Source organism: Piliocolobus tephrosceles, chromosome 8, assembly GCF_002776525.5.
Source record: "Piliocolobus tephrosceles isolate RC106 chromosome 8, ASM277652v3, whole genome shotgun sequence".
NCBI lineage: Eukaryota > Metazoa > Chordata > Mammalia > Primates > Cercopithecidae > Piliocolobus > Piliocolobus tephrosceles.
This window is the reverse complement of record NC_045441.1, coordinates 126,588,560-126,608,285: the sequence shown is the minus strand read 5'-3', so window position 1 is coordinate 126,608,285 and position 19,726 is coordinate 126,588,560. Positions and strand designations below refer to the sequence as shown.

Genomic DNA, 19,726 nt, shown 5'->3' with positions numbered 1-19,726 from the left:
CATAAGGCAGGGAGTGGGGCTGCTGTTCTTCATTTGTGTACTTGTGCTAACAGTGGTGATACAGCTGGGTGAATGGGAGCAGGTTGTGCTCATGCTGGCAGCAGTGGCATGGTGGGTTGTAGATACGTACTGGCAGGGAAGGGTAGGCAAGGTCTTCTGGCACACACACACTGGCAAAATGATATGGGGGTGGCCTTAGATGAGTGCATGCCAGCAAAGTGGTACAGAGGATGCTGCGGTGGTGGGAGGGTGCAGGTGGGCTGACATGCCTTGGCAGGGGCCACTGTGCTGGAGCTATTTGATTGTCAGGCACCGTCTGCCAGCACAGGAGCTATTATGCATGTCCCTGGGAGACACCCCAGTTGAGCATCTGCGGCTGCACTGCAAGCAGGAGAGGCCAGCACACAGGGGTCAGACTGGCCCAGATCTCTTCAGGTCTGACAGCTCCCCTAAGGCTAAAGTTTCCTAGGGGAGCATGGGACGCCTTGGGGGATGGGCATCCCTGGTCATGCTTCACTGTGGACATTGCTGCCCCAAACCCTCTGGGCTCCAACTGGCTGGAGCCCTGCCCCTACCACCTCTCTAAGTAACTGTCCTTTCCAGCTTAAGTTTCTGTGGGGGTCGTGTGGTCTCCTGCTGCCAGGATTCTACAAGTCCATGGTGAGAGTAGGTCATTCCTTGCCTGCTCAACTCACCACTACCCCAGGGGCAACTGAGGGCTGGGAACTGATGTATGGTAGCCCCATGCAGGGCTGCCAGCTTTCCCCCGCTTAAGCCCAGCATCTGTGTCCTCCCTCTAGCCATTCTCAATGCTTTCCTTCTGAAGATCCGCTTAGAATCTTCCTGATGTCCTGGTCCCTCAATGGCAGATGTTCCTTCTGGCTGTGTCTATTCAGCTATCTTGCCTGGAGAATCCTGTGTATTTTGATCTTTGGATTCTGCATCAGAAAGATTTCTCAATTTTCTGATCACTTTTGCATTCACTTCATTATTAAAAGTGGGAAATATAAAAGCTGCCTGGAAGTTCTGAGCTCATGCATAAAGCTTATTGACTTCAAGCTTCAATGTGAGGGAACTGGGTGAACTGTTTCTTGGGAATGATGAATCAGTGCTGTCTTTAGACCTATGGGAGAGGTGCTTCAGCTTTAGATGTCCTGGATAGGTCCCATTTCTGGCTTTGCCCTGCTTCATGGGATGATGTATCCAAAGTGCTAAGGAAAAGGGCTTGTCTAGGAATTTCTCTACCCTTTTCTAGACTATTCTTTGGATTCTTAGAATTCCTGCCCCAACAGCTCCAGACCTGCTTCTAGGATCTGCATAGGCCTCTTCTTCTGGTCTAGTCTCCCAGGAGTCATGTGGAGTGGGCATAGGACTAACGAAGGCCCTTCCTTTGGGGCAGCAGTTTGCACGGGCTTTGGAGAAAGCTTGGGGATATGATCTGTAATGTCTGTATACATACGCACAAGGACTTTCGTGTTTTGAACAGATCCACGGAGTGGAAAGAGAAGGAGGTCTGCGGACCACAAGAACTATGTTTTGTTCTAATACTCCTTGGAGTACAAGAATTATGAGTTTCAGCATCTCATTTAGGTAACTACAAAGGATAGGAAGATAGAACATATTTCACTTAACAGTTTTGGGAATTCACATTAAAATTATAAATATATAGAAATATGGAATGCAGGTCTTTATGTTCTTGCGTTGAGCCTTATAAATGTTGGGAGTGGGCCTGTTCTCTTGTTCATGTATTTCCTCATGGTTTTGTCAGATTCCATTGAGATGAGTTTTCAATGTTTTTCTAAGAAAGTAAGGTTCTGGCTGCCAGCTTTTAGGGAATTCAGTGTGGGAAGAAAGGTGGGGATCACTGCAGTCTTCAGATGATCAATTAATCTTCATTTTCTGTAAGGTAACTGCACCTGCCTACAGTGGGTGGTGGATATCTGGTGATCTAACATCCATTGCTTCTATCTTAACCACCTCCTTTAACCTCAGCTCCTGAGGCAGCCGGTGCTGCCAGTTTGCAAGCCTTTTGAGGGTTTTGCAGTACAAATTGTTTTGGTTCATGTCTATCCCCACCAGTGGTTTAGGATTTGACTCTCTAAGGGCTCTGAGTCAGTTACCAATTTTTCGTCTACTTCGTCTGTTATTTTCTCCTTATTTTTGTTCATTTCTTTTAAAAATCTATTTACTGTAGATTAGTAGTATTTCTGGTGAGAGATTAATATGTGTGTTAAATCTGCCATCTTATTCTAGAACCCAGCTTGTTCTTTTCACTTAGTTAGAACTTGTGAATTCCATTTAATCCCTGTAATAAAAGTTCCATTATGAAGGTTGAGTGTTGACTCATGCTTACTGGACTTTAACAAAGTCTCTACTACCAAAATAAGATGAATTGTTGAGCTCAGGGATAGTGATACTAGAGCTCAGGTGATAAGTGCTCTCACTACTCCTAAGTAAAATAGAGGAAATGTCAAGGAAGCTTGGCCATTGGTTAACAATAGTGTAGAAGGAAGGTGGTAATTTTTGAAAAGTTTCTGCTTTCTCTTCGCCATGTAAAGGCCCAAATGGAAGTGTCAGGTTACAATATTTTTCTACTCTCGTTGTTTTCTTACATGGCAGAAAGAGTAGGAAGTTCGTTTTAAGAAAACTGGAATATAACTTATTAAACTACTGCTAGCTAATGCTTGTAGTACTATGCTAAATTAAAAGAAAGGTGATTGGGTATGTCTATTTTCTGGCTAAAGATGCTCAAAAGATAGTGAAAAGAGTAAGGGAGAATAAAAATTGATGTTTTGATAATTTGTTTTTAAATATAGTGTTGTATTGAATCTTCACAAAATCCTATATGACATCTTTTCTAAACACCATAGTCTTTAACCAAGGCTCAGAAGAATTGACTAAGTAGCTAACTTGAGTAATTTCCAAGACCAAAGCAGTACTGGGATTTGAACCCAGCAGTGGATGATGGCAAATCCTTTCTACTGCATATTGCTACCTTCTTGGAATAAATTTGATAGTTGTTGGTAATCATGCTATAAAATTGTGGTAGAGAATGTCCTTTTTTTCTTTCTTTTTTCCTCACAATTAACAGCTGAGTATTGCTCAATCAAAAGCAGTTACTCTTACTTTGCTCCTCGAAGAACAGGCAAAGTTGTTGATTTTATAACCATATTAGAGATGAATGACACGTCTTTGAAAACGTCTTGTTAGCTATTCCTCTTGATTCCATATCTTGAATATACAATCTCTAATTGTAGTTTAAAATGTCTGCTACTAAATACATTGAATTTATACTTGGACCAGACTAACTCCAAACACTGATAATAGAAGGAAACCAGAGGTGTTGACAGGATTCCTGCATATCTATAAAATATATCTCCTAACTTAAGTAAATGGATAAACATTGATTAAAATCTATTTTCTACTTTGCACATTTGATATTAAGAGCAAATATCATTAAGCAAGATTCCAATGTGGATGCTCATGTTAATTATAGCTATATTCCATTTCCAGATTTATTATCTAGGTCAAAATTCCAACTTTTCCTCATCATTCTTCAAATATTAGAAATTCCATTCTGCTCTTATCTTGGTGGATCAACTTATTTCAGGCTTTATAGTAAGTCTAGCCGAAGATGATTAATCACTATTTTTAAGAGATCTCCTTATTGAATTTCCCTTCCTTTTCCTACAAAGAGGCATGATTGCCATGCTGAAAACTGTTTGATGCTGCTGTTTATCTTTTAAAAGAAGGATAAATATTCTTTTAGAATGATTATTACTCCCCCAAAGATATGACGCTTACAAAAGTGCTCCTTATCCTCTACTGACTGCCTCTTGCTTACCTTGCTTCTTGTCTACCCTGGAAAGGTGACTTGCACCTGAAAGACAGACTTTCTCTTTTGCATACAAACAGTCATTAAGCCCATCTTCCTCCTCCTTTTTATACTCATTTATTGAATATCTGCCATTTCTTTACTAGGCATTGGGGAAGTGAAGGTAAACAATCCACACTCACTCACAGGCTTCCATAGTTCCACAAAATCTTGGATGCCTTAAAGATTTATGTATGCAGGACTTTAGAAACATAAAGGAATGGGGTAGTGGGTTTGATTAGGTCTCCCTAGCAGAAACCAGTCTAGGAGGTAACATTGAGATACAAACAGTATTTCTTTTTCTCTAGACCACCTTTGCTCCTCCAGCTAAAACATCAAATGAGGCTTAATGTTCTTCAGAGAGCCTAAAATCTACCCCTCCGCCTAGGCAAGAATTAGCCCCTCTTTCCTATAGTTTTCAAATGACTAAGTTCATACATTTAATATGGTCTGTGTTATACTTATTTTTTTTTTGTTTATATATATGCCTTCTCTACTACTTAGAGATTCTTCAAGGTTTTTTATGCATTTTAAATGTATCTTCTTCTGTGTATTATGAATTTTTAAGGTTCTAGTACTTTGTATTTTCAGACACATTTGTTGATGATGGCTTTAAAAATACACTCAATGAGTGAATGGTTGTAAAAAATTATTAGAGAACACCACTGCCTTATCATTTGCTTGCTACTTTCCAGTTGGTTAATTCAAAATTTTGAAAGTTTTGTGTTAAATCATGGATTTAATAGTATAATTGTACTTTTAAAATAAGAAATTTGTAGATACTTTTTTTTTTTTTTAAGTTTTGGAAAGAAGACTTTTTTCAGTATTTCAGGACTGTTGTGATTATATCTGAAGTAGGTTCTATACACTAAAGCCACTGTGTGTGTTTGACACTACCTAAGTAGGATATTTTATAAGGTGCGTAACTTAGTCTTGTCTTATTGTTTTCTGAGGTCCTGCTGTTACCACACTTACATTGGCCATCCTTAACATTAGTTGGATTTTTAAGCTTTGCCTCTTCTAGAAGTTGTTTTTTGTTCTTTTCTTTCTAACATTTTATGCCTTTAGTTCTGGTGTTGGCCACCAGGTAGCAACAGTGCCTTGAGTAGCTCAAGTCTCATTAATAAAAAACTGTTGTAGACAGACAAAAAGATGAAGTTCTCTGCATTCAGGAAGGAAAGGAGTAAGTGTCCAGAATCCTCAATTTTTAATTTCTCTCTGGCACTATGTCTTCATGTTGTCTATTACAAATGCAAGCATAAATTTATGCATAAGCATAAAAAATGCAAGTACAATTATCAACTGGCCATGAGCAGCCTCCCTGTTCTGCCAGTCCATCGTTACCGTGACAATTCACTTCATCTCAGGGCCACTGAAATACAATGAGATGAAGGACAGTTGGCAAGGGGCAACATGGATCATGCTAGGAAAGTGTGTGACAACTGCAAACAAGAAGAGACTGAAATAATAAAAAAGGTATAAGAAGAAAGTGCTTCTTTCTTTTTATGGATGTTATCTAAACCCATAATATTTATGAGATTGTTTTTTAACCATGAAAAACACATTTATGCTGATACAGAAAAATCAAATATGTTATTTTAGATTTTTCTTCTTCCTTCACCCTTAGCGATACCTCTGGGTATTCTAGTTGTACGTGGAGACTGTGATTTGGAGACTTGCCGTATGTACATAGACCGCCTACAGGAGGTGAGTTTATTTAGCCCATTTCTTATTCTTAACTTTCCATTTTTGTAAACAATTACCAGCCATACGTATTTGCTTCTGAAATGATGCATTTGCAAAGGAAATGGAAATGTGGTGGCTTTGTCCTTCAAGCATACGCTGTATGTCACCCTCTCCCACTGTCTCTGTTGTTCACTCCTCAGATAGTTGAAATGGGAAAGCATTGACTGGTTTAACTACCGAGTGCTGTTGCCCTGGTGTGTTCTGTAACTATAGCTTGGAACTTGTCATCTTACCAGACACATACCTGTATATTTTGAGATGTTCAGAATTTCAACAGGGACTGTTAAATTATGAAAGAAAACAGTGATATTTAACATTTTGTGTCTGACGCTTATGTCAGAGACAGCTAGATTTTGTAAACAAAAAAATAAATAAAACTTCTGTAGGAAACAAAAATCCTCTACATTTCATAGTAATTTGTCAGAACACAAAGAATAATCTATTATTTTTTTTTTCCTCAATCTGGTCTTGCTTTAGAGAAACAGAAAGGAAGTGACCCCAATATATGGCACTCCCAAATGTGAACTGCACCAGCAAAGCTAGGAGACCCAAACTCATCCTTACAATTGTTGTTGGTTGTTTCTGCAAAAATTTGAGGGGGAGTTTTAACTGTCTGCATTCCACAAATTGCAAAAAGCATAAATGACGATTTCTTTATCATTGCTTTTTGATGAAAGATGTATATTAGAGCCACTTTTCTTGGTGTGGCCTAGACATTTGTATTTTTACAGCTGTTGGGTGGTACCCAACTGATACCCCTTGATAAGCAACTCTGTCCCGGTCAACATGTTATACATAGGTAAAGATTGTAAATAAAGTCAATACATACTGTTTAAAATCACTCTGAATTGTAACCTCTTATCCCTGAATATTTGATTCTGTTTCTCTTGGTGGAAATCAATTCAGGTGGGAGGCACATAGTGATGTGAAAAATTACTGATTTTGAGAAATAGATGACAAATCTTGAATACTGATACGGATGAGAGAAAGATGGTCAACGAATTTTATACTTACGGCTTCGTTAAGCTATTTTGACTGAGGATTGCCACTTAAACAAGTTAAAATATATGAATTTTTAGTGACTTAGGTCCAATTCTATTAATACGTTCCCGAACTTCTAGTATCTCATTTCCCAGAATAATGTTTGTATTTTGCTGTGGAATCTCACTCCAGAAACCTGTAATGAAAAAATGAATCATAATTGGTACTAAACCTTTTTACCTTTTTTAAAAAATTAACACTTGTAGAGCTTTGTTAACAAGACTTCACAGTAGAATAATATTAATACATGATTGATGAATTGACTTTGTTAAAATCCAACTTAACTAACTGAATAGCATGTTTATTGTACCAATATTCAACTAAAAGTAGGATTTTTAAAAAAGAGGCAACTCAACATATAAAGAGGAAAAGTTTTTAAAACTAATGGAAAGTACTTTGATGAAACCCTGTGGGAAACAGGTGTAAGGACAAAGGTACCCAGGATTGCTGACATCTATAAATAGAATCATGACACTCATTAGCAAGGAAGCCTAGGAGGCATGACAATGGTGACAAGTTCGTTATAAAACTTTATGAAAGGAGTCAGGCTTTCACAATCTGCCAGTAAAACTTCGTTAATTTCAACCCTGTTAATTTGCACTTTGTGATAATGTGGAGGTGGTTGGTGATTTTTCTCTTTGTAGTCTATTTGCTAAGTGACTTATCAGTATAAACAGTTACCATGACAGTATGTATCTGGTCTAAGGTAAAGAAAAGCTTCCTAATTGTTTAAGGGGATTTCCAAAGCCTTCTTCACAAGCCTAAAGTTCACATGCAAATTAAATGTAATCCCCCTTTACTAGAACAAAATTGCCTATCTTTTACTTCTGGTCTCCTCTTTAGGAGATTGAAATAATAATATATCACTTACCTGTAAACACTATGTAGGACTTACAAGTTTCAATAGCTTAATGACCTTCTCTCAGTCCAACTTGGTTTGCTTTTATGATTTCTGGCATGACCTTCTTTATTTAACCTTTATGAATTTGGGTGTGTTGGATACTTTCTAGATGAGCATAATAATAGTAAATTGGGAGTTCAGTCGAGATCGAGTTGTGGGCAGCTTCTTCAAACTAATTTTAAGGTATGGATTTTTTTTTTTTTTCCATTTTCTCATTAGGACCTACAGTCAGTTTCTTCTGGCTCCCAGAGAGTTCATTACCAGGTAACAAATAATTGACTCTCCTTGTTTCTTACCTTCCGGCCAAATGAAGTCCATCTTTCAATTAATGTCTCATTTTGATTTAGAGTTCACATCTTCCCAAGGGATAGAGTTCATTCTAAAAACCTAGTGAAAATGGTATTCTGATTCTTTTGTGTTTTCCTGATTTTGGACCACCCTAGTCTAGCACAAATTTGGACTGTGGATTTTCTCCTAGATCATTTAGAAAAGGTTATAACATTGAGTGCTTTCGGTAACAAATACCAGGAAACTCAGCTGAAACTAGCTTAGCAGGGAAAGGGTCTCTTGGTTCACATAAGCAAAAAGTCCAGATCAAGGTGGATTTCTCATCCCATTTGGTCATGGCTCACACTCCACTTTCCTGCTGGTCCTTCTGTTTTGTTCTCCTCTTCCTGTCAATTTTACCTCTGGCCTAGATGACCTTGTGGTCCAAGATGACTGCCATCAGCCACCAGGACTATGTTTTTTCCATCACCTCCAGAAAAAGAGAATTCCCTGCTTCCTACAACCATCAAGCAACAGTTTTAAAATGTAATCTGAGTGGTTCATCCTGGTCTTTTGCACAATCTGATAAACTCAGTCTGCCTCTCTCTATGGCCCATATAAAGTCCGTAGGAGAGCACTCTGCTATTCTCTGTCCCAGCAGACTTTGGGGGTGCAGTTTCTTTCCAAATTCCTCATCCCGCTTGTGATGCAGAGATCTCTTCAGCCATCATCTTACCCATTAGATTTTTCAGACATTATGTAAATCCTAGCCCACAGTATTACTCCAGACTGCAAGGAGCCCAAACAAAGCTCTTCAACTGGTCTCATGAAAGCCCTTTTATCTGAGAGTCTCCTTACCCTGCCCTGTTAAGAGGAAAGCTATGTGGGAATCACAGCATGCCAATAGTTCTCTCCAAATAAATCTCTTCAAACCCTTTATACTTCCATGTGGGGAGGAATGTAACTCTGCCTAAATTTATAAATGTGTAAATCCTGGTTTAGCACTTCACTTTGGATTTTTGTGTCTATTTTCCTATGCCTGAAATTTCCAATTTAACATCCTTTAGTATAAATAGAAAACACAACAATTTAAAGAAAAACCTGTACCTTGTAGCCTTCTAGGTAGCTTTCTTCCCCTACCAATCATACTCTGCCCTTGGCTGAAGCAGCTTATCTTCAGGCTTAATGGCAGGAATGGCCTTTGTGTTCTTATTTGTATGTTTATTTCTCAAACATCATATCCCACACTTCCAGAGTTCTTTCTTCCCTCTGTCTGGCCTTGAAAGGAAGAGAAGTCACTTAGGATATGTTTACATTAAGAAAAAAAAAAAAAACAAAAACAAAATGAACTTCTTCTAGACTGTTTTTACCAACCACTAGAAGACAAATTTCCACCTAATTTTTTAGATAGAGCACAACTTTCATCAGAGTGACTATTTGCATATTTACCCAGAGCCACTGTCTAGGTATAAATTTTATTTTAAAAAGTACAGTGTTTTCACAATAGCAAAGACATAGAATCAACACAAATGCCCATGAACGATAGACTGGATAAAGAAAATGTTGTACATATATACCATGGAGTACTATGCAGCCATAAAAAGGAATGAGATAATGTCCTTTGCACTGACATGGATGGAGCTGGAAGCCATTATCCTCAGCAAACTTATGCAAGAACAGACAACCAAACACCACATCTTCTCACTTATAAGTGGTAGTTAAACAATGAGAACACATGGACACAGAGAGGGGAACAGCACACACTGGGGCCTGTTGTGGGGGTGGGAGGAAGGAGAGCATTAGGAATAATGGCTCATACATGCTGGGCTTAATACCTAGGGTGTGGGTTGATAGGTGCAGCAAACCACCATGGCACACATTTACCTATGTAACAAACCTGCAAATCCTGCACATGTACCCAAGAACTTAAAGTAAAAATTAAAATAAAAAAAGCATAGTGCTTTTAAAGGTAAGAGCTGATCTCTAATAATTGGCAGTAGTAGTTATAATACTATGAGGATTTTTTTTTAAAGAGTTTATACTTTTTCCTCTTAGACATTTTGAACCTTTACAACTTTATCAAAATATGTTAGATTTATCCTGGCTAGGTTTATGAGACTACATTTACTTATTATTCCTGGCTTATACAATGTAGTCATTTTGGTGTGAGAGTTTAAACTATGGGCATTTTGTACCACATTTTTTTATTCCCTATCTGTAACTATTCATGGAGATCAATGGATGGATAAGATACTACAATATGACTGAGTTATTTATTTATTTATTTATTTTTGAGACGGAGTCTCGCTCCGTCGCCCAGACTGGAGTACAGTGACGCAAACTCGGCTCACTGCAAGCTCCACCTCCTGGGTTCATGCCAGTCTCCTGTCTCAGCCTCCCGAGTAACTGGGACTACAGGCGCCCGCCACGATGCCCGGCTAATTTTTGTATTTTTAGTAGAGATGGGGTTTCACCATGTTAGCCAGGATTGTCTTGATCTCCTGACCTCGTGGTCCACCGAACTTGTGATCTGCCCGCCTCGACCTCCCAAATTTCTGGGATTACAGGCATGAGTCACCACGCCTGGCCGACTGAGTTATTTATTACATGTATTGTTTGGTGATAACACTCAGAAGGATTAATGGTATTTTTCTGACTATGTCAAAATATTGCTGCATTATTTTGTTTACTTCAGTCAAGTCAAATCTTGGTGTCAAAACTGCTGCATTACAAATGTCACATCCAAAGGTTTTGTGCACTGAACATCCAGGATAACAAATGCAGTGATCAGGGATGAGTGTCAGGAGTGTCACCTTTTCCCATATCCTTCCTTAGGACGATGAAGGAGTGAGCGGAGTGATAAAAAGCAGGGGCCTTTGAGCATGGAGGAATGGTTGGAACAAAAAAGATCCAAGAAGCCCAGAATATGCTCATTAAACAGGAAAGAGAGACTGTGTTAGAATTAACGTGGCCAGAGCACAGGGAGAAGCTAATGGGGAATTTCCTGAGCAGGGCAAGGACAGCTGGTTGAAGCATGAAGCTGGGAGAAATAAACTTTCATGTTTGGCTAAGATCATCAAAGGAGGAATGAGTTGGAGGCATAGGAAATAGAGTTCTGTGTTAGCCATATTAGTTTTGATATGCCTATTAGGTCCAAGAGGGTTGGTGAGTAGGCAGTTGGGTATATGAATATTAAACCTCATTAAAAAATTCAGGCCCAGAGATAGAAATTTTGGAATCATCAGCAAATGGATGGATGGTGCTTAAAACTACAAGGCCGGAGGAGATCACTTAGGGAGGAGTTCAGTTAGAGACAAGGGCCCAGTGTTCTGTCTGTATTTATTCATGAGTCAAGAGAGTGCAGATTCAAGAGAGCCATTGGTCAAGAAGAATCATGGAAACTGAGATGAACAGCAGGGATGCTGTAAATCAAAGAGAAGGTGATATCACGAAAGCCAAGAGTGAAATGTATTTCAGAGAGGAAGGAGTAATGGACAGTGTCAAATGCCATTGACAGGCTGAAAAGATATGGATTGATTTTTATATTTTTTCTAGGTGTGCATATTATAAAACACATGGGATATAGGTGCTATTAATTTTTATGTAGAAAGTGACTAGCAGGAAATTTAAAACTAAATCTTTCATTTCTTAGTGCAGAAACTGATTATATCAGAATTCCCTAGTTTGTTCTGGTGGGAGTAAGGAGTGTTATAGGTGAAAAAGCTGTAAGAAACATGAACGACGAAATGTCTTAAATGCCTTTTAATGAAGCTTCTTGTCTATGAGATGGCATTAAATATGCTTGGAGAATTAACTGTGAAGAGAATAAATTAATACCAGTATTTCTGAAAACTTGAGAAATTCCTGTCAGCTCACTAATTTGCAGCTAAGATTTCAGCTTACTGTTTTCTAAGACCAGAAAGAACTCAGGAGAAAAGCAGCATTTAGAAAGGTGTACATGTGCCCAAGGCACCTTATTAGTGAGCCATATGGCAGTTTCTCGCCACTTAAGCATTTCATTGCTTTGGTTTCTTCCTTTTCCAAATTCATAGTGAATTGCCAACAAAGCACTGAGGCTCAAAAATGACACTTCTTATTAACCTAACAAGGCATTATGGGTTATACAAGAATGTGTTAGATGTTTATAGCCTGTTGAAAATTCTTGCCTACACCATCTCTGAGGTCAAAATACAAAGACCTCTCCATCCTAATAGCATCAATGTTACCTGTAACTAGTACGTTTTACAAGCAAAATGCATTGCACTTGCAGATTTAGGATATTCTTGAGGTTACCAAATGAACAAGAATTAACATAAGAATTGGACTCTACCTGCTTATTTGATAAGGATGCTTTCTAAGGCCACCTACTTTGAGATAATTCCTTCTCTGCTTCCTCCCTCGAAATCATGATATCCCTTCTTAATGCCAAATCACAAAGGTACTAAGGAATAGAGGCAGATGTGCCATTCTAGTGATTTCCAGCTGGGAAGATTTTGCTCCCTGTGGGGGACATTTGGCAATGTCTGAAGACTTTGAAATCTGTTTGATAAAGGCCATGGATGCTATTAAACATCTTATAATGCATAGATATGTCTCCTACCACGAAGAATTATCCATCCCCAAATGTCAATAGTGTAGAGCTTGAGGAACCCTGAGTTACTCTGGCGGTTCTCAGTACATAAATGACAACCCCAGATAGGTATAAGACCTAGACAAGGAAAGGGAAAGGAGAAAGAAAGAGGAGGAGCAAAAAAAAAAAAAAAAAAAAAAAAAAAAAAAAAAAAAAAAAAAAAAAAGGGATGGAGAACAGAAGGAAACATTTATAGATGTAGTAGGGTAGAATAAGGAGAGAACTAGGAACAATTAGAGGGATTTTTGTAGACACCCTGGGTTTCCCCATTTCCCAGGGTGATGCTTTATGGGGCATTAAATGGTAGGAATTATAACTTGAGATTTTCGGGAATACCATAGGATTCACCCCTAGGTGCAAAAATAGATTCAGCCAGGTGATTACCTTCTCTAAGAATTAATTCACTTAAAAATAGTACCAGAATGGTTGGAATGTTTAAAAATAGAGATAACATTATTGAAAAGCCTTTTCTTTCTTCAGGGCGGTACAGACGTCTTTCACTTTCATTAAAAAAAAAAAAAAAAAAAAACCCTCTTGGTCAGATCGTAGTCTACATTACTTGTTCCTCCTATGATCTCCTTTGTTCCTACAGGCCTGCTTTTCTGGAGTACTGGTCTGTATTGTATTCTATGAAAGTTGTTTCTAGTTCTGGGCAAACAGCATTTTCCTATAAATATTTCATTCATCCCCTTTCTCTTTATTCTAGCTGTCCTTATTCATCTGTCTCCTTTCTCTGAAATCTCTTCCTCCTCCGTTTGTTTTCTGGCGTCCAAAAGAGTCCTTCAATAGATAGAGTAGAACAAGGTTTAGAGAGTCTTCCTGGGAATTGATTCATCTTGCCTGAGAGAGAAGGATGGGACCAGCTAGAAACCTTGGAGAATGCTATTCCTTTGGACTAGATTAAAGCTGTCAGAAATGGGTCAAATGAGGAATTAAATAAGACTTGCCTAGGGTCAGTTCTGTTGTCCGTGAGGAGTGAAGGCAGTACTGGAGTTGTCATTGTTGCTAATGGAGAACTTTCTCACACAAAGGGACTCTTGAAAATGTTAGAATATTGCTTATTTCTATCTTCTACCCAACTGTCACTATTTCTTCATCTTCCAAATCCGGGTTGAAGAATGGCCATGCCATTTCTGTATTCCTCCACTGTAGGAGTCATGGATGTTAAAGTAGGTTCGAGGTGAAGGGGTTTTGAGATACTAAAATAAACAGTAGCAAGTCTATTTGGGGCTTTAGTTAGAGATATACATACATATTTGTATGTAACATTATGTTAAGAAATGGATAGATGGCTGATGTGTGGGAGATGTTGGGACAGACAGATGAGAAGTTTGAATGGGTAACGAGAGAAAGTTTAAAGTAAGGTGATTATTGATTGGCCATTATTAAATGAGGCGGGGATTCCCAAGCCATAGAACTTTTGTTTCTGTTTATGTCCTTTCGCAATTTTATGAAAGAAAAAGAATTTCATTCACATTGAAGGCGTAGTTCAACACTAGGTGAACATTGCTTAGTTGGAAAACTCACTAGAGGGTGTGATGGGGCTGCTGTGCCTTCATTAAATTATGTGTGCATCAGCTATGAGCAATTGCATGTAAATTAAGGGTAACTTTGGCATATGCATGCCAAATAGTGGTTCAGATGATTTTCTCATCAATTTTATGTAATTTGTGCCAGTTGGCTTTCAGAAATATATACATACGAGGAATGTCAGTTTTGTGTTTGTGCATGTGTCTGTATTTTTAGCACAAGAAGCAGATTTTCCATTAACATATATCAAAAGCGAAGATTCATGTATCAGGGATTTTTGAAATGAGCAGTTTTTGCTAATATTATTCGTTTAAAGAGCATGTAATTTTACAAGAACAGAAAACCAAACACCGCATGTTCTCACTCATAGGTGGGAACTGAACAATGACATCACTTGGACTCGGGAAGGGGAACATCACACACTGGGGCCTATCATGGGGAGGGGGGAGGGGGGAGGGATTGCATTGGGAGTTATACCTGATATAAATGATGAATTGATGGGTGCTGACGAGTTGATGGGTGCAGCACACCAACATGGCACAAGTATACATATGTAACAAACCTGCACGTTATGCACATGTACCCCAGAACTTAAAGTATAATAATAATAAAAAAAAGAACATGTAATTTTAGAAGATTATTGTATTTAAAATAGAAAGCAGCACAGTATATCTAAGGTTATGTCATTTGGCCTACATTACAGAGCAATGACAATTGCATTCATCTAAATCACACCATTTATATGAAGAAAAATAACAGATCCAAAAATGGACAAGTCAAGTATCTTATCTCTTTGATGAATCATTGATTTGATCATACAATTTGAGAGGACTGGGGAGACTAGAGGCTCTAAATTACCATTGAAAGCTGTAGATGTGATGGTTAGAGGCACAGCTCAGGTAATTATGTGACTGTCTTCTGAAATATAACTGCATTCATACAATCATAGTTCTTAAGTATCTACTGTCAGATGCTTTTGAAAGATGCATATTTTTAAGATTGTATTTTTTCTCTCTATTGGAAAATAGGTCACTGTACATTTATTTAATGTGCAGCATTCACAAATCAAACATACTCTGACCATTCATGTTCTTGTTTAGTGATGAGAACATTGCCGGGTCCAACCTAGAGCTTCCATGAAGCTGAGGTCTGTCCTGGAACCAATATCCACCCACTTTCAAGGAGTCGTTTGTTTTTTTTACTTCCTATTTCCTTCCAAGTCTAATTCATGGTTCACGTCGCACTGCTTTTCACCCTTCTGCAGAGACCAGAGGATGCCCCTGAATCCAGGAATCCTTAATGCCAGGGCTACCCAGTCTACCAGTCTTCCAGGCCCTCTGAGAAGAGAGAAAGTGTTTACCTGATGTGAGCTGTATGAATTAGTAACGAGAGTTACTTTAAACATGAATTAGAGAAAATTCAGTAATACCTCTCTATTAACATCACTATCACTCAGTTACACTCCGATTATTATTACTTTTTTAGTACAAGAGAAAGGTGTGTAGATAGACATGATGCAGGAATTATTTGTACCTTGTGTACATCAGAACATATTCTTCTATGTGGTCATGATAGGGTAAGAATGTGCGAGCATAAAAAGTTTATGGACCTTCACTGTAAATTGTGAATTCCTGTCTGATATTCTGCTTCTCTTTATTCCTGCTCCATTTTTAACCCATACAATATGCGTTTCTCTCTGATATCAAGGTCCTCATGGTATATCTCTTGACTTTTATAAGCTATGTGTGTTCTGCAATCTGCCAGGTTTTATAATCTTGGTTTACCGTAGTTTTGATATTGTACATAATTCTAGACTTCTGCTTGGTTTTTAACTCGCCACCCAGTGTAGACCTTTATGGTGTGCAGTTTTGTTTTCCCACATTTATATAAAGTTCCACACATAGATGTACATGAACACATATGTGGGGATTGTTGCTTAAAAATACAAATGTAGCTGGGCACAGTGGCTCATGCCTGCAATCTCAGCACTTTGGGAGGCCATCATAGGCAGATCGGTTGAGCCCAGGAGTTTGAGACCAGCCTGGGTAACATGGCGAAACCCCGTCTGCACAAAAAACAACCCCAAAATTAGCTGGGCACTGTAGCATGTGCCTGTAGTCCCAGCTACTTGGGAGCTGAGGTGGAAGGATTGTTTGAGTCCAGGAGGCAGAGGTTGCAGTGAGCTGAGATTGCACCATTGCACTCCTGCCTGGGTGACAGGGTGAGACCCTGTCTCAAAAAATAAAAATAAAAATTATAATAAAAATAAAAATGTATTTATAGTTTGCATGTGCACACTATACATATTATACCACAATTTATTTTTAATGGTAATATACCATGGAAATTACGTCTTGCTAATGGGTGAAACTCTAACTCAGTCTTTAAAAATTATCACTCTATTCCACGGTATTTATTTAACCCTGTTTCTATGGATAGACATTTTTAGATTGTGTAGTATTGTTGCCATTGTTTGCAAACAATATTGCAATAAACTTTATGATACTTCAAAAATAAAATCACAACAGAAATAAAAAACATGTCACATGCTAAAAACGTACTGAGACTGGCTGTATTTGTGTGAAGTTTATAAATTACATAACGCATACAGCAAAGTTTCCCAAAATCTGTAATTGAATTTTTCTTCACATGGTTGTAGTCTGGGTTCCTATGTCTAGGTTGGAGTTGCCTGTCGTTCCCATGGATTACCATATTCCTGTGGAATTCTTAGGCAGCAGGGAACACAGTGGTGGGAAGTGGGAAGACAGCAAGACTGAAGAATATGTGGGGGCAGGAACTCTGAGCTACCAGGAGCAAACTGTCTGGTAAGAAACAGGAGGCTTAGTTTGACAAATAATAAAAGTTGAATCTGTGGAAGATCTTTGACTAGAGTAGAATGAGGTCTTCCTATCCATTTAGATCATTCTAGTTTGCTTTCTTCCTGCTTTTGTTTGAGCTAAGTCTAGAAAATTCTGAGCTCTCAAACTTGATTTATACCGAACCTCACTCATCCTTCAAAACCTGAAATCATAATTCCTTTAGAAGCTATAAAACCCTGTACATGAGGTCATGAGCTCTGAAGTAAAAGAAGTCTGTACTCTCCACCACTGAATAGCTTGGGACATCTGGGTAGTTTACTGAAACTCTCACAACTGAAGTTCTTTATTGTGGTCAGCTCTTAGATGTAGGAGAAGAGGTTCAGGAAGAATAGTGGGGTGAATTGCAGGAGAGGTAGGTAGGAGCTAGATTATGCAGCCTTCTTAATAATAAAACGAAGAAAGCCTGCACATACATAGACGATTTTGGGTTAGAACTAACCTATTATTGAGACTGTAGCCTAATATTTCTAAATTATCTCTGTGGCAGTGTCCAGGTAACCATAAAACTAGGGGAGATGATTATGTGAGACTTGAACACTCCAACTGTGAATTCTGATAGTAACATATATGGCTGAGAGAAATTGTATCAAGTATAAAATATTCAGTAGATGAAATAAAAAATGGAATACTCTAAGCTTTATTTAATCTATAGCCACCATTAATACAGAAGTAGAGCAATGTTTACATGAAATTCTCAGAAGCACAAAATGAGCATACCGTAAAAAGAAGAAGAAAAAGGAAAATTACCATCACCAAAATGTGGTTCAGTGATTTTTCTGACAGCTTGTCCAGATTAGTATTTCTTATCCTTCACTGCTAGACAGTGGAGATGAGTCAGGGCAGAAGCTGTAGGTGGAAGACTAAGAGTAGGAAGGAATGAAGGACAGCCAGAGTCAAGAGCTACCTGTTCTACTTGACACAGTGACAGCTGGCCTCTGTGTAACTGGGTTGGATGACTCAGGATTGTATCTACTGGCACTTCTTGGCTGTACATCAGCACCAAGACTCTTTGTAAACTACTGCTCCAGAACAACGGTTTTTAGCCCCAAGTTTGAGACTTTCAAAGGAAAGGGCTTTCTTAAATGTGAACTGAGCCTTCCATTTGCTTTGCCAACAATGAATTTCTTCTGCTGTCTTCTATTTTTTTTTTCTTATTACCAAACTCTGATTCTTTTGGAAGCTGGCTCAAAATCCTTTTTCCAAAATTGGTGGCTGTTGGCAGTAACCAGGAAATAAATTGAAATCATGATTAAAATAGTCATCCCTTGGGAAAAGAAGTTGAAACTTGGTAAATCAGACTTACAGTAACTCCAAGAATTGGAGCCAGAAAGAAGCATGCAGAGCACCTAGACTGGTTCCTAGTGTAGTAGCCACCCTTTAAAGACATGGTCCACGCTTTGTTCTTTGTGACCTTCCAGTCACATGCCTTGCATTTCATTGGCTTTAATAAACATGCATTGAAAAGGTTGATCACAATTGTATCACAGGAATAAGAATAATGTATAGTTTTGTGACAAATGACAGCCCAAATCAGCAAGTGATAAGTTAATTTTGGTGAAACTAGGGTAATACCAAGTAAGTAGTTACTCTTGAATGGGGAAGGGAGACATCAGTAAAATAAAATGTTCTGAAATGTATGCCTGTTGGTGATAGAAGACATTCAGCCTTGAAGACAATATCCTGTATTTAAGACAATTATATAACGTCTAATATTGTGAACAGAGGCACTGGGTTGCTGATTAAGACAAGCCCTATAAGCACCAAACCAACAAATGGTACGATTTCAGCCTTTGTTAGAAGCCATCCTGTTTTGTGTTCTGTTTTGTGTTCACTCTACAAATTTGCCCTGTTTATTTCTTTTCTCTAAAACTCAGAATCTGAGTGCAAATGTATTTATGGATAAATAGTGTTGTGTTAGGGGTAGCACCATCTAAATGACCTAGTCTGAAATGTGGCCTGTGTCCCATGAGACGCTTATATGACTAAGGGCAGAATTGTTTTAGGTAAAACAATGTCTCAGCTGCTTAGCATGAGATATAATTATCTCTCGGATAATTATATCTGCACATAAACACATTTCCGCTAATGGGTTAAGCATTTTGTGTGTTATTAATTCCTCAAAAGAATGCTTATGTTAGATACTATTGTAGCCATTTTAAAATGAGGTATTCAAGGAACTGGATAAGAAACTATCCTAGACTCTCACAGCGAGTAGCGGGTGAGAGTCGGGCGCCAGGATTGTCGTGCCTCTCAAAGCTGGTGCGCTTCCCATCAGCCTTCCGCCGCCTCTGGGCTTGCTGCTTAATTGGGGCTGGATCACATACAATCTCTCGCCTTGTTTTTCCATCTCATTCATCAGATCTGTCTCCCCTACGATATTTTAACACCTCAAGGACAGGAACATTTTTTGGCATCTCAATTCTTAGCTTGTCGGTGATAATGATGATCACATCCTACAAAAATTTCAGTTTTTCGAAGCAGACTTTCTCACTATCTTTTTGCTCTGTTTTTCAACTCAAGTGAAATCCAACATCCACCACCGCCACCTCAGCCACCACCAACTTTTCTGTCCCTAGCCTGCTCTTCACCTCCTATTCTCTCTCGGATCTTTGAGATATATTTTCAGCACCCATTTGTGCTTCATACCTGGATTTTCTTGTTTCTTATTTTACAGATTGCTGACATATTTTGTAGGTATATTTTGCATATTGTCAATCTGCTACATTGGAACATCATTTTAACACTGACGTCAAAAAAATCTCCAATTTCTAGTGTCCCAATGTAGGTGAAGCATTTTCATCTGCATATATATGTACATGGACTAGATTCAAGAGCAAATTTTTTTGAGACTTGATGCT

General features: G+C 38.5%; 1 protein-coding gene across 1 annotated transcript in view; it reads left to right on the top strand.

Annotated features, from left to right (window-relative positions):
- DGKI (diacylglycerol kinase iota) overlaps nt 1-19,726 on the top strand; it is a 455,866-nt gene that overhangs the window by 358,242 nt on the left and 77,898 nt on the right. The window contains 2 exon segments of the mRNA XM_026456362.1: nt 5,502-5,581; nt 7,782-7,826. Coding sequence (XP_026312147.1) covers nt 5,502-5,581; nt 7,782-7,826 — 125 coding nt within the window.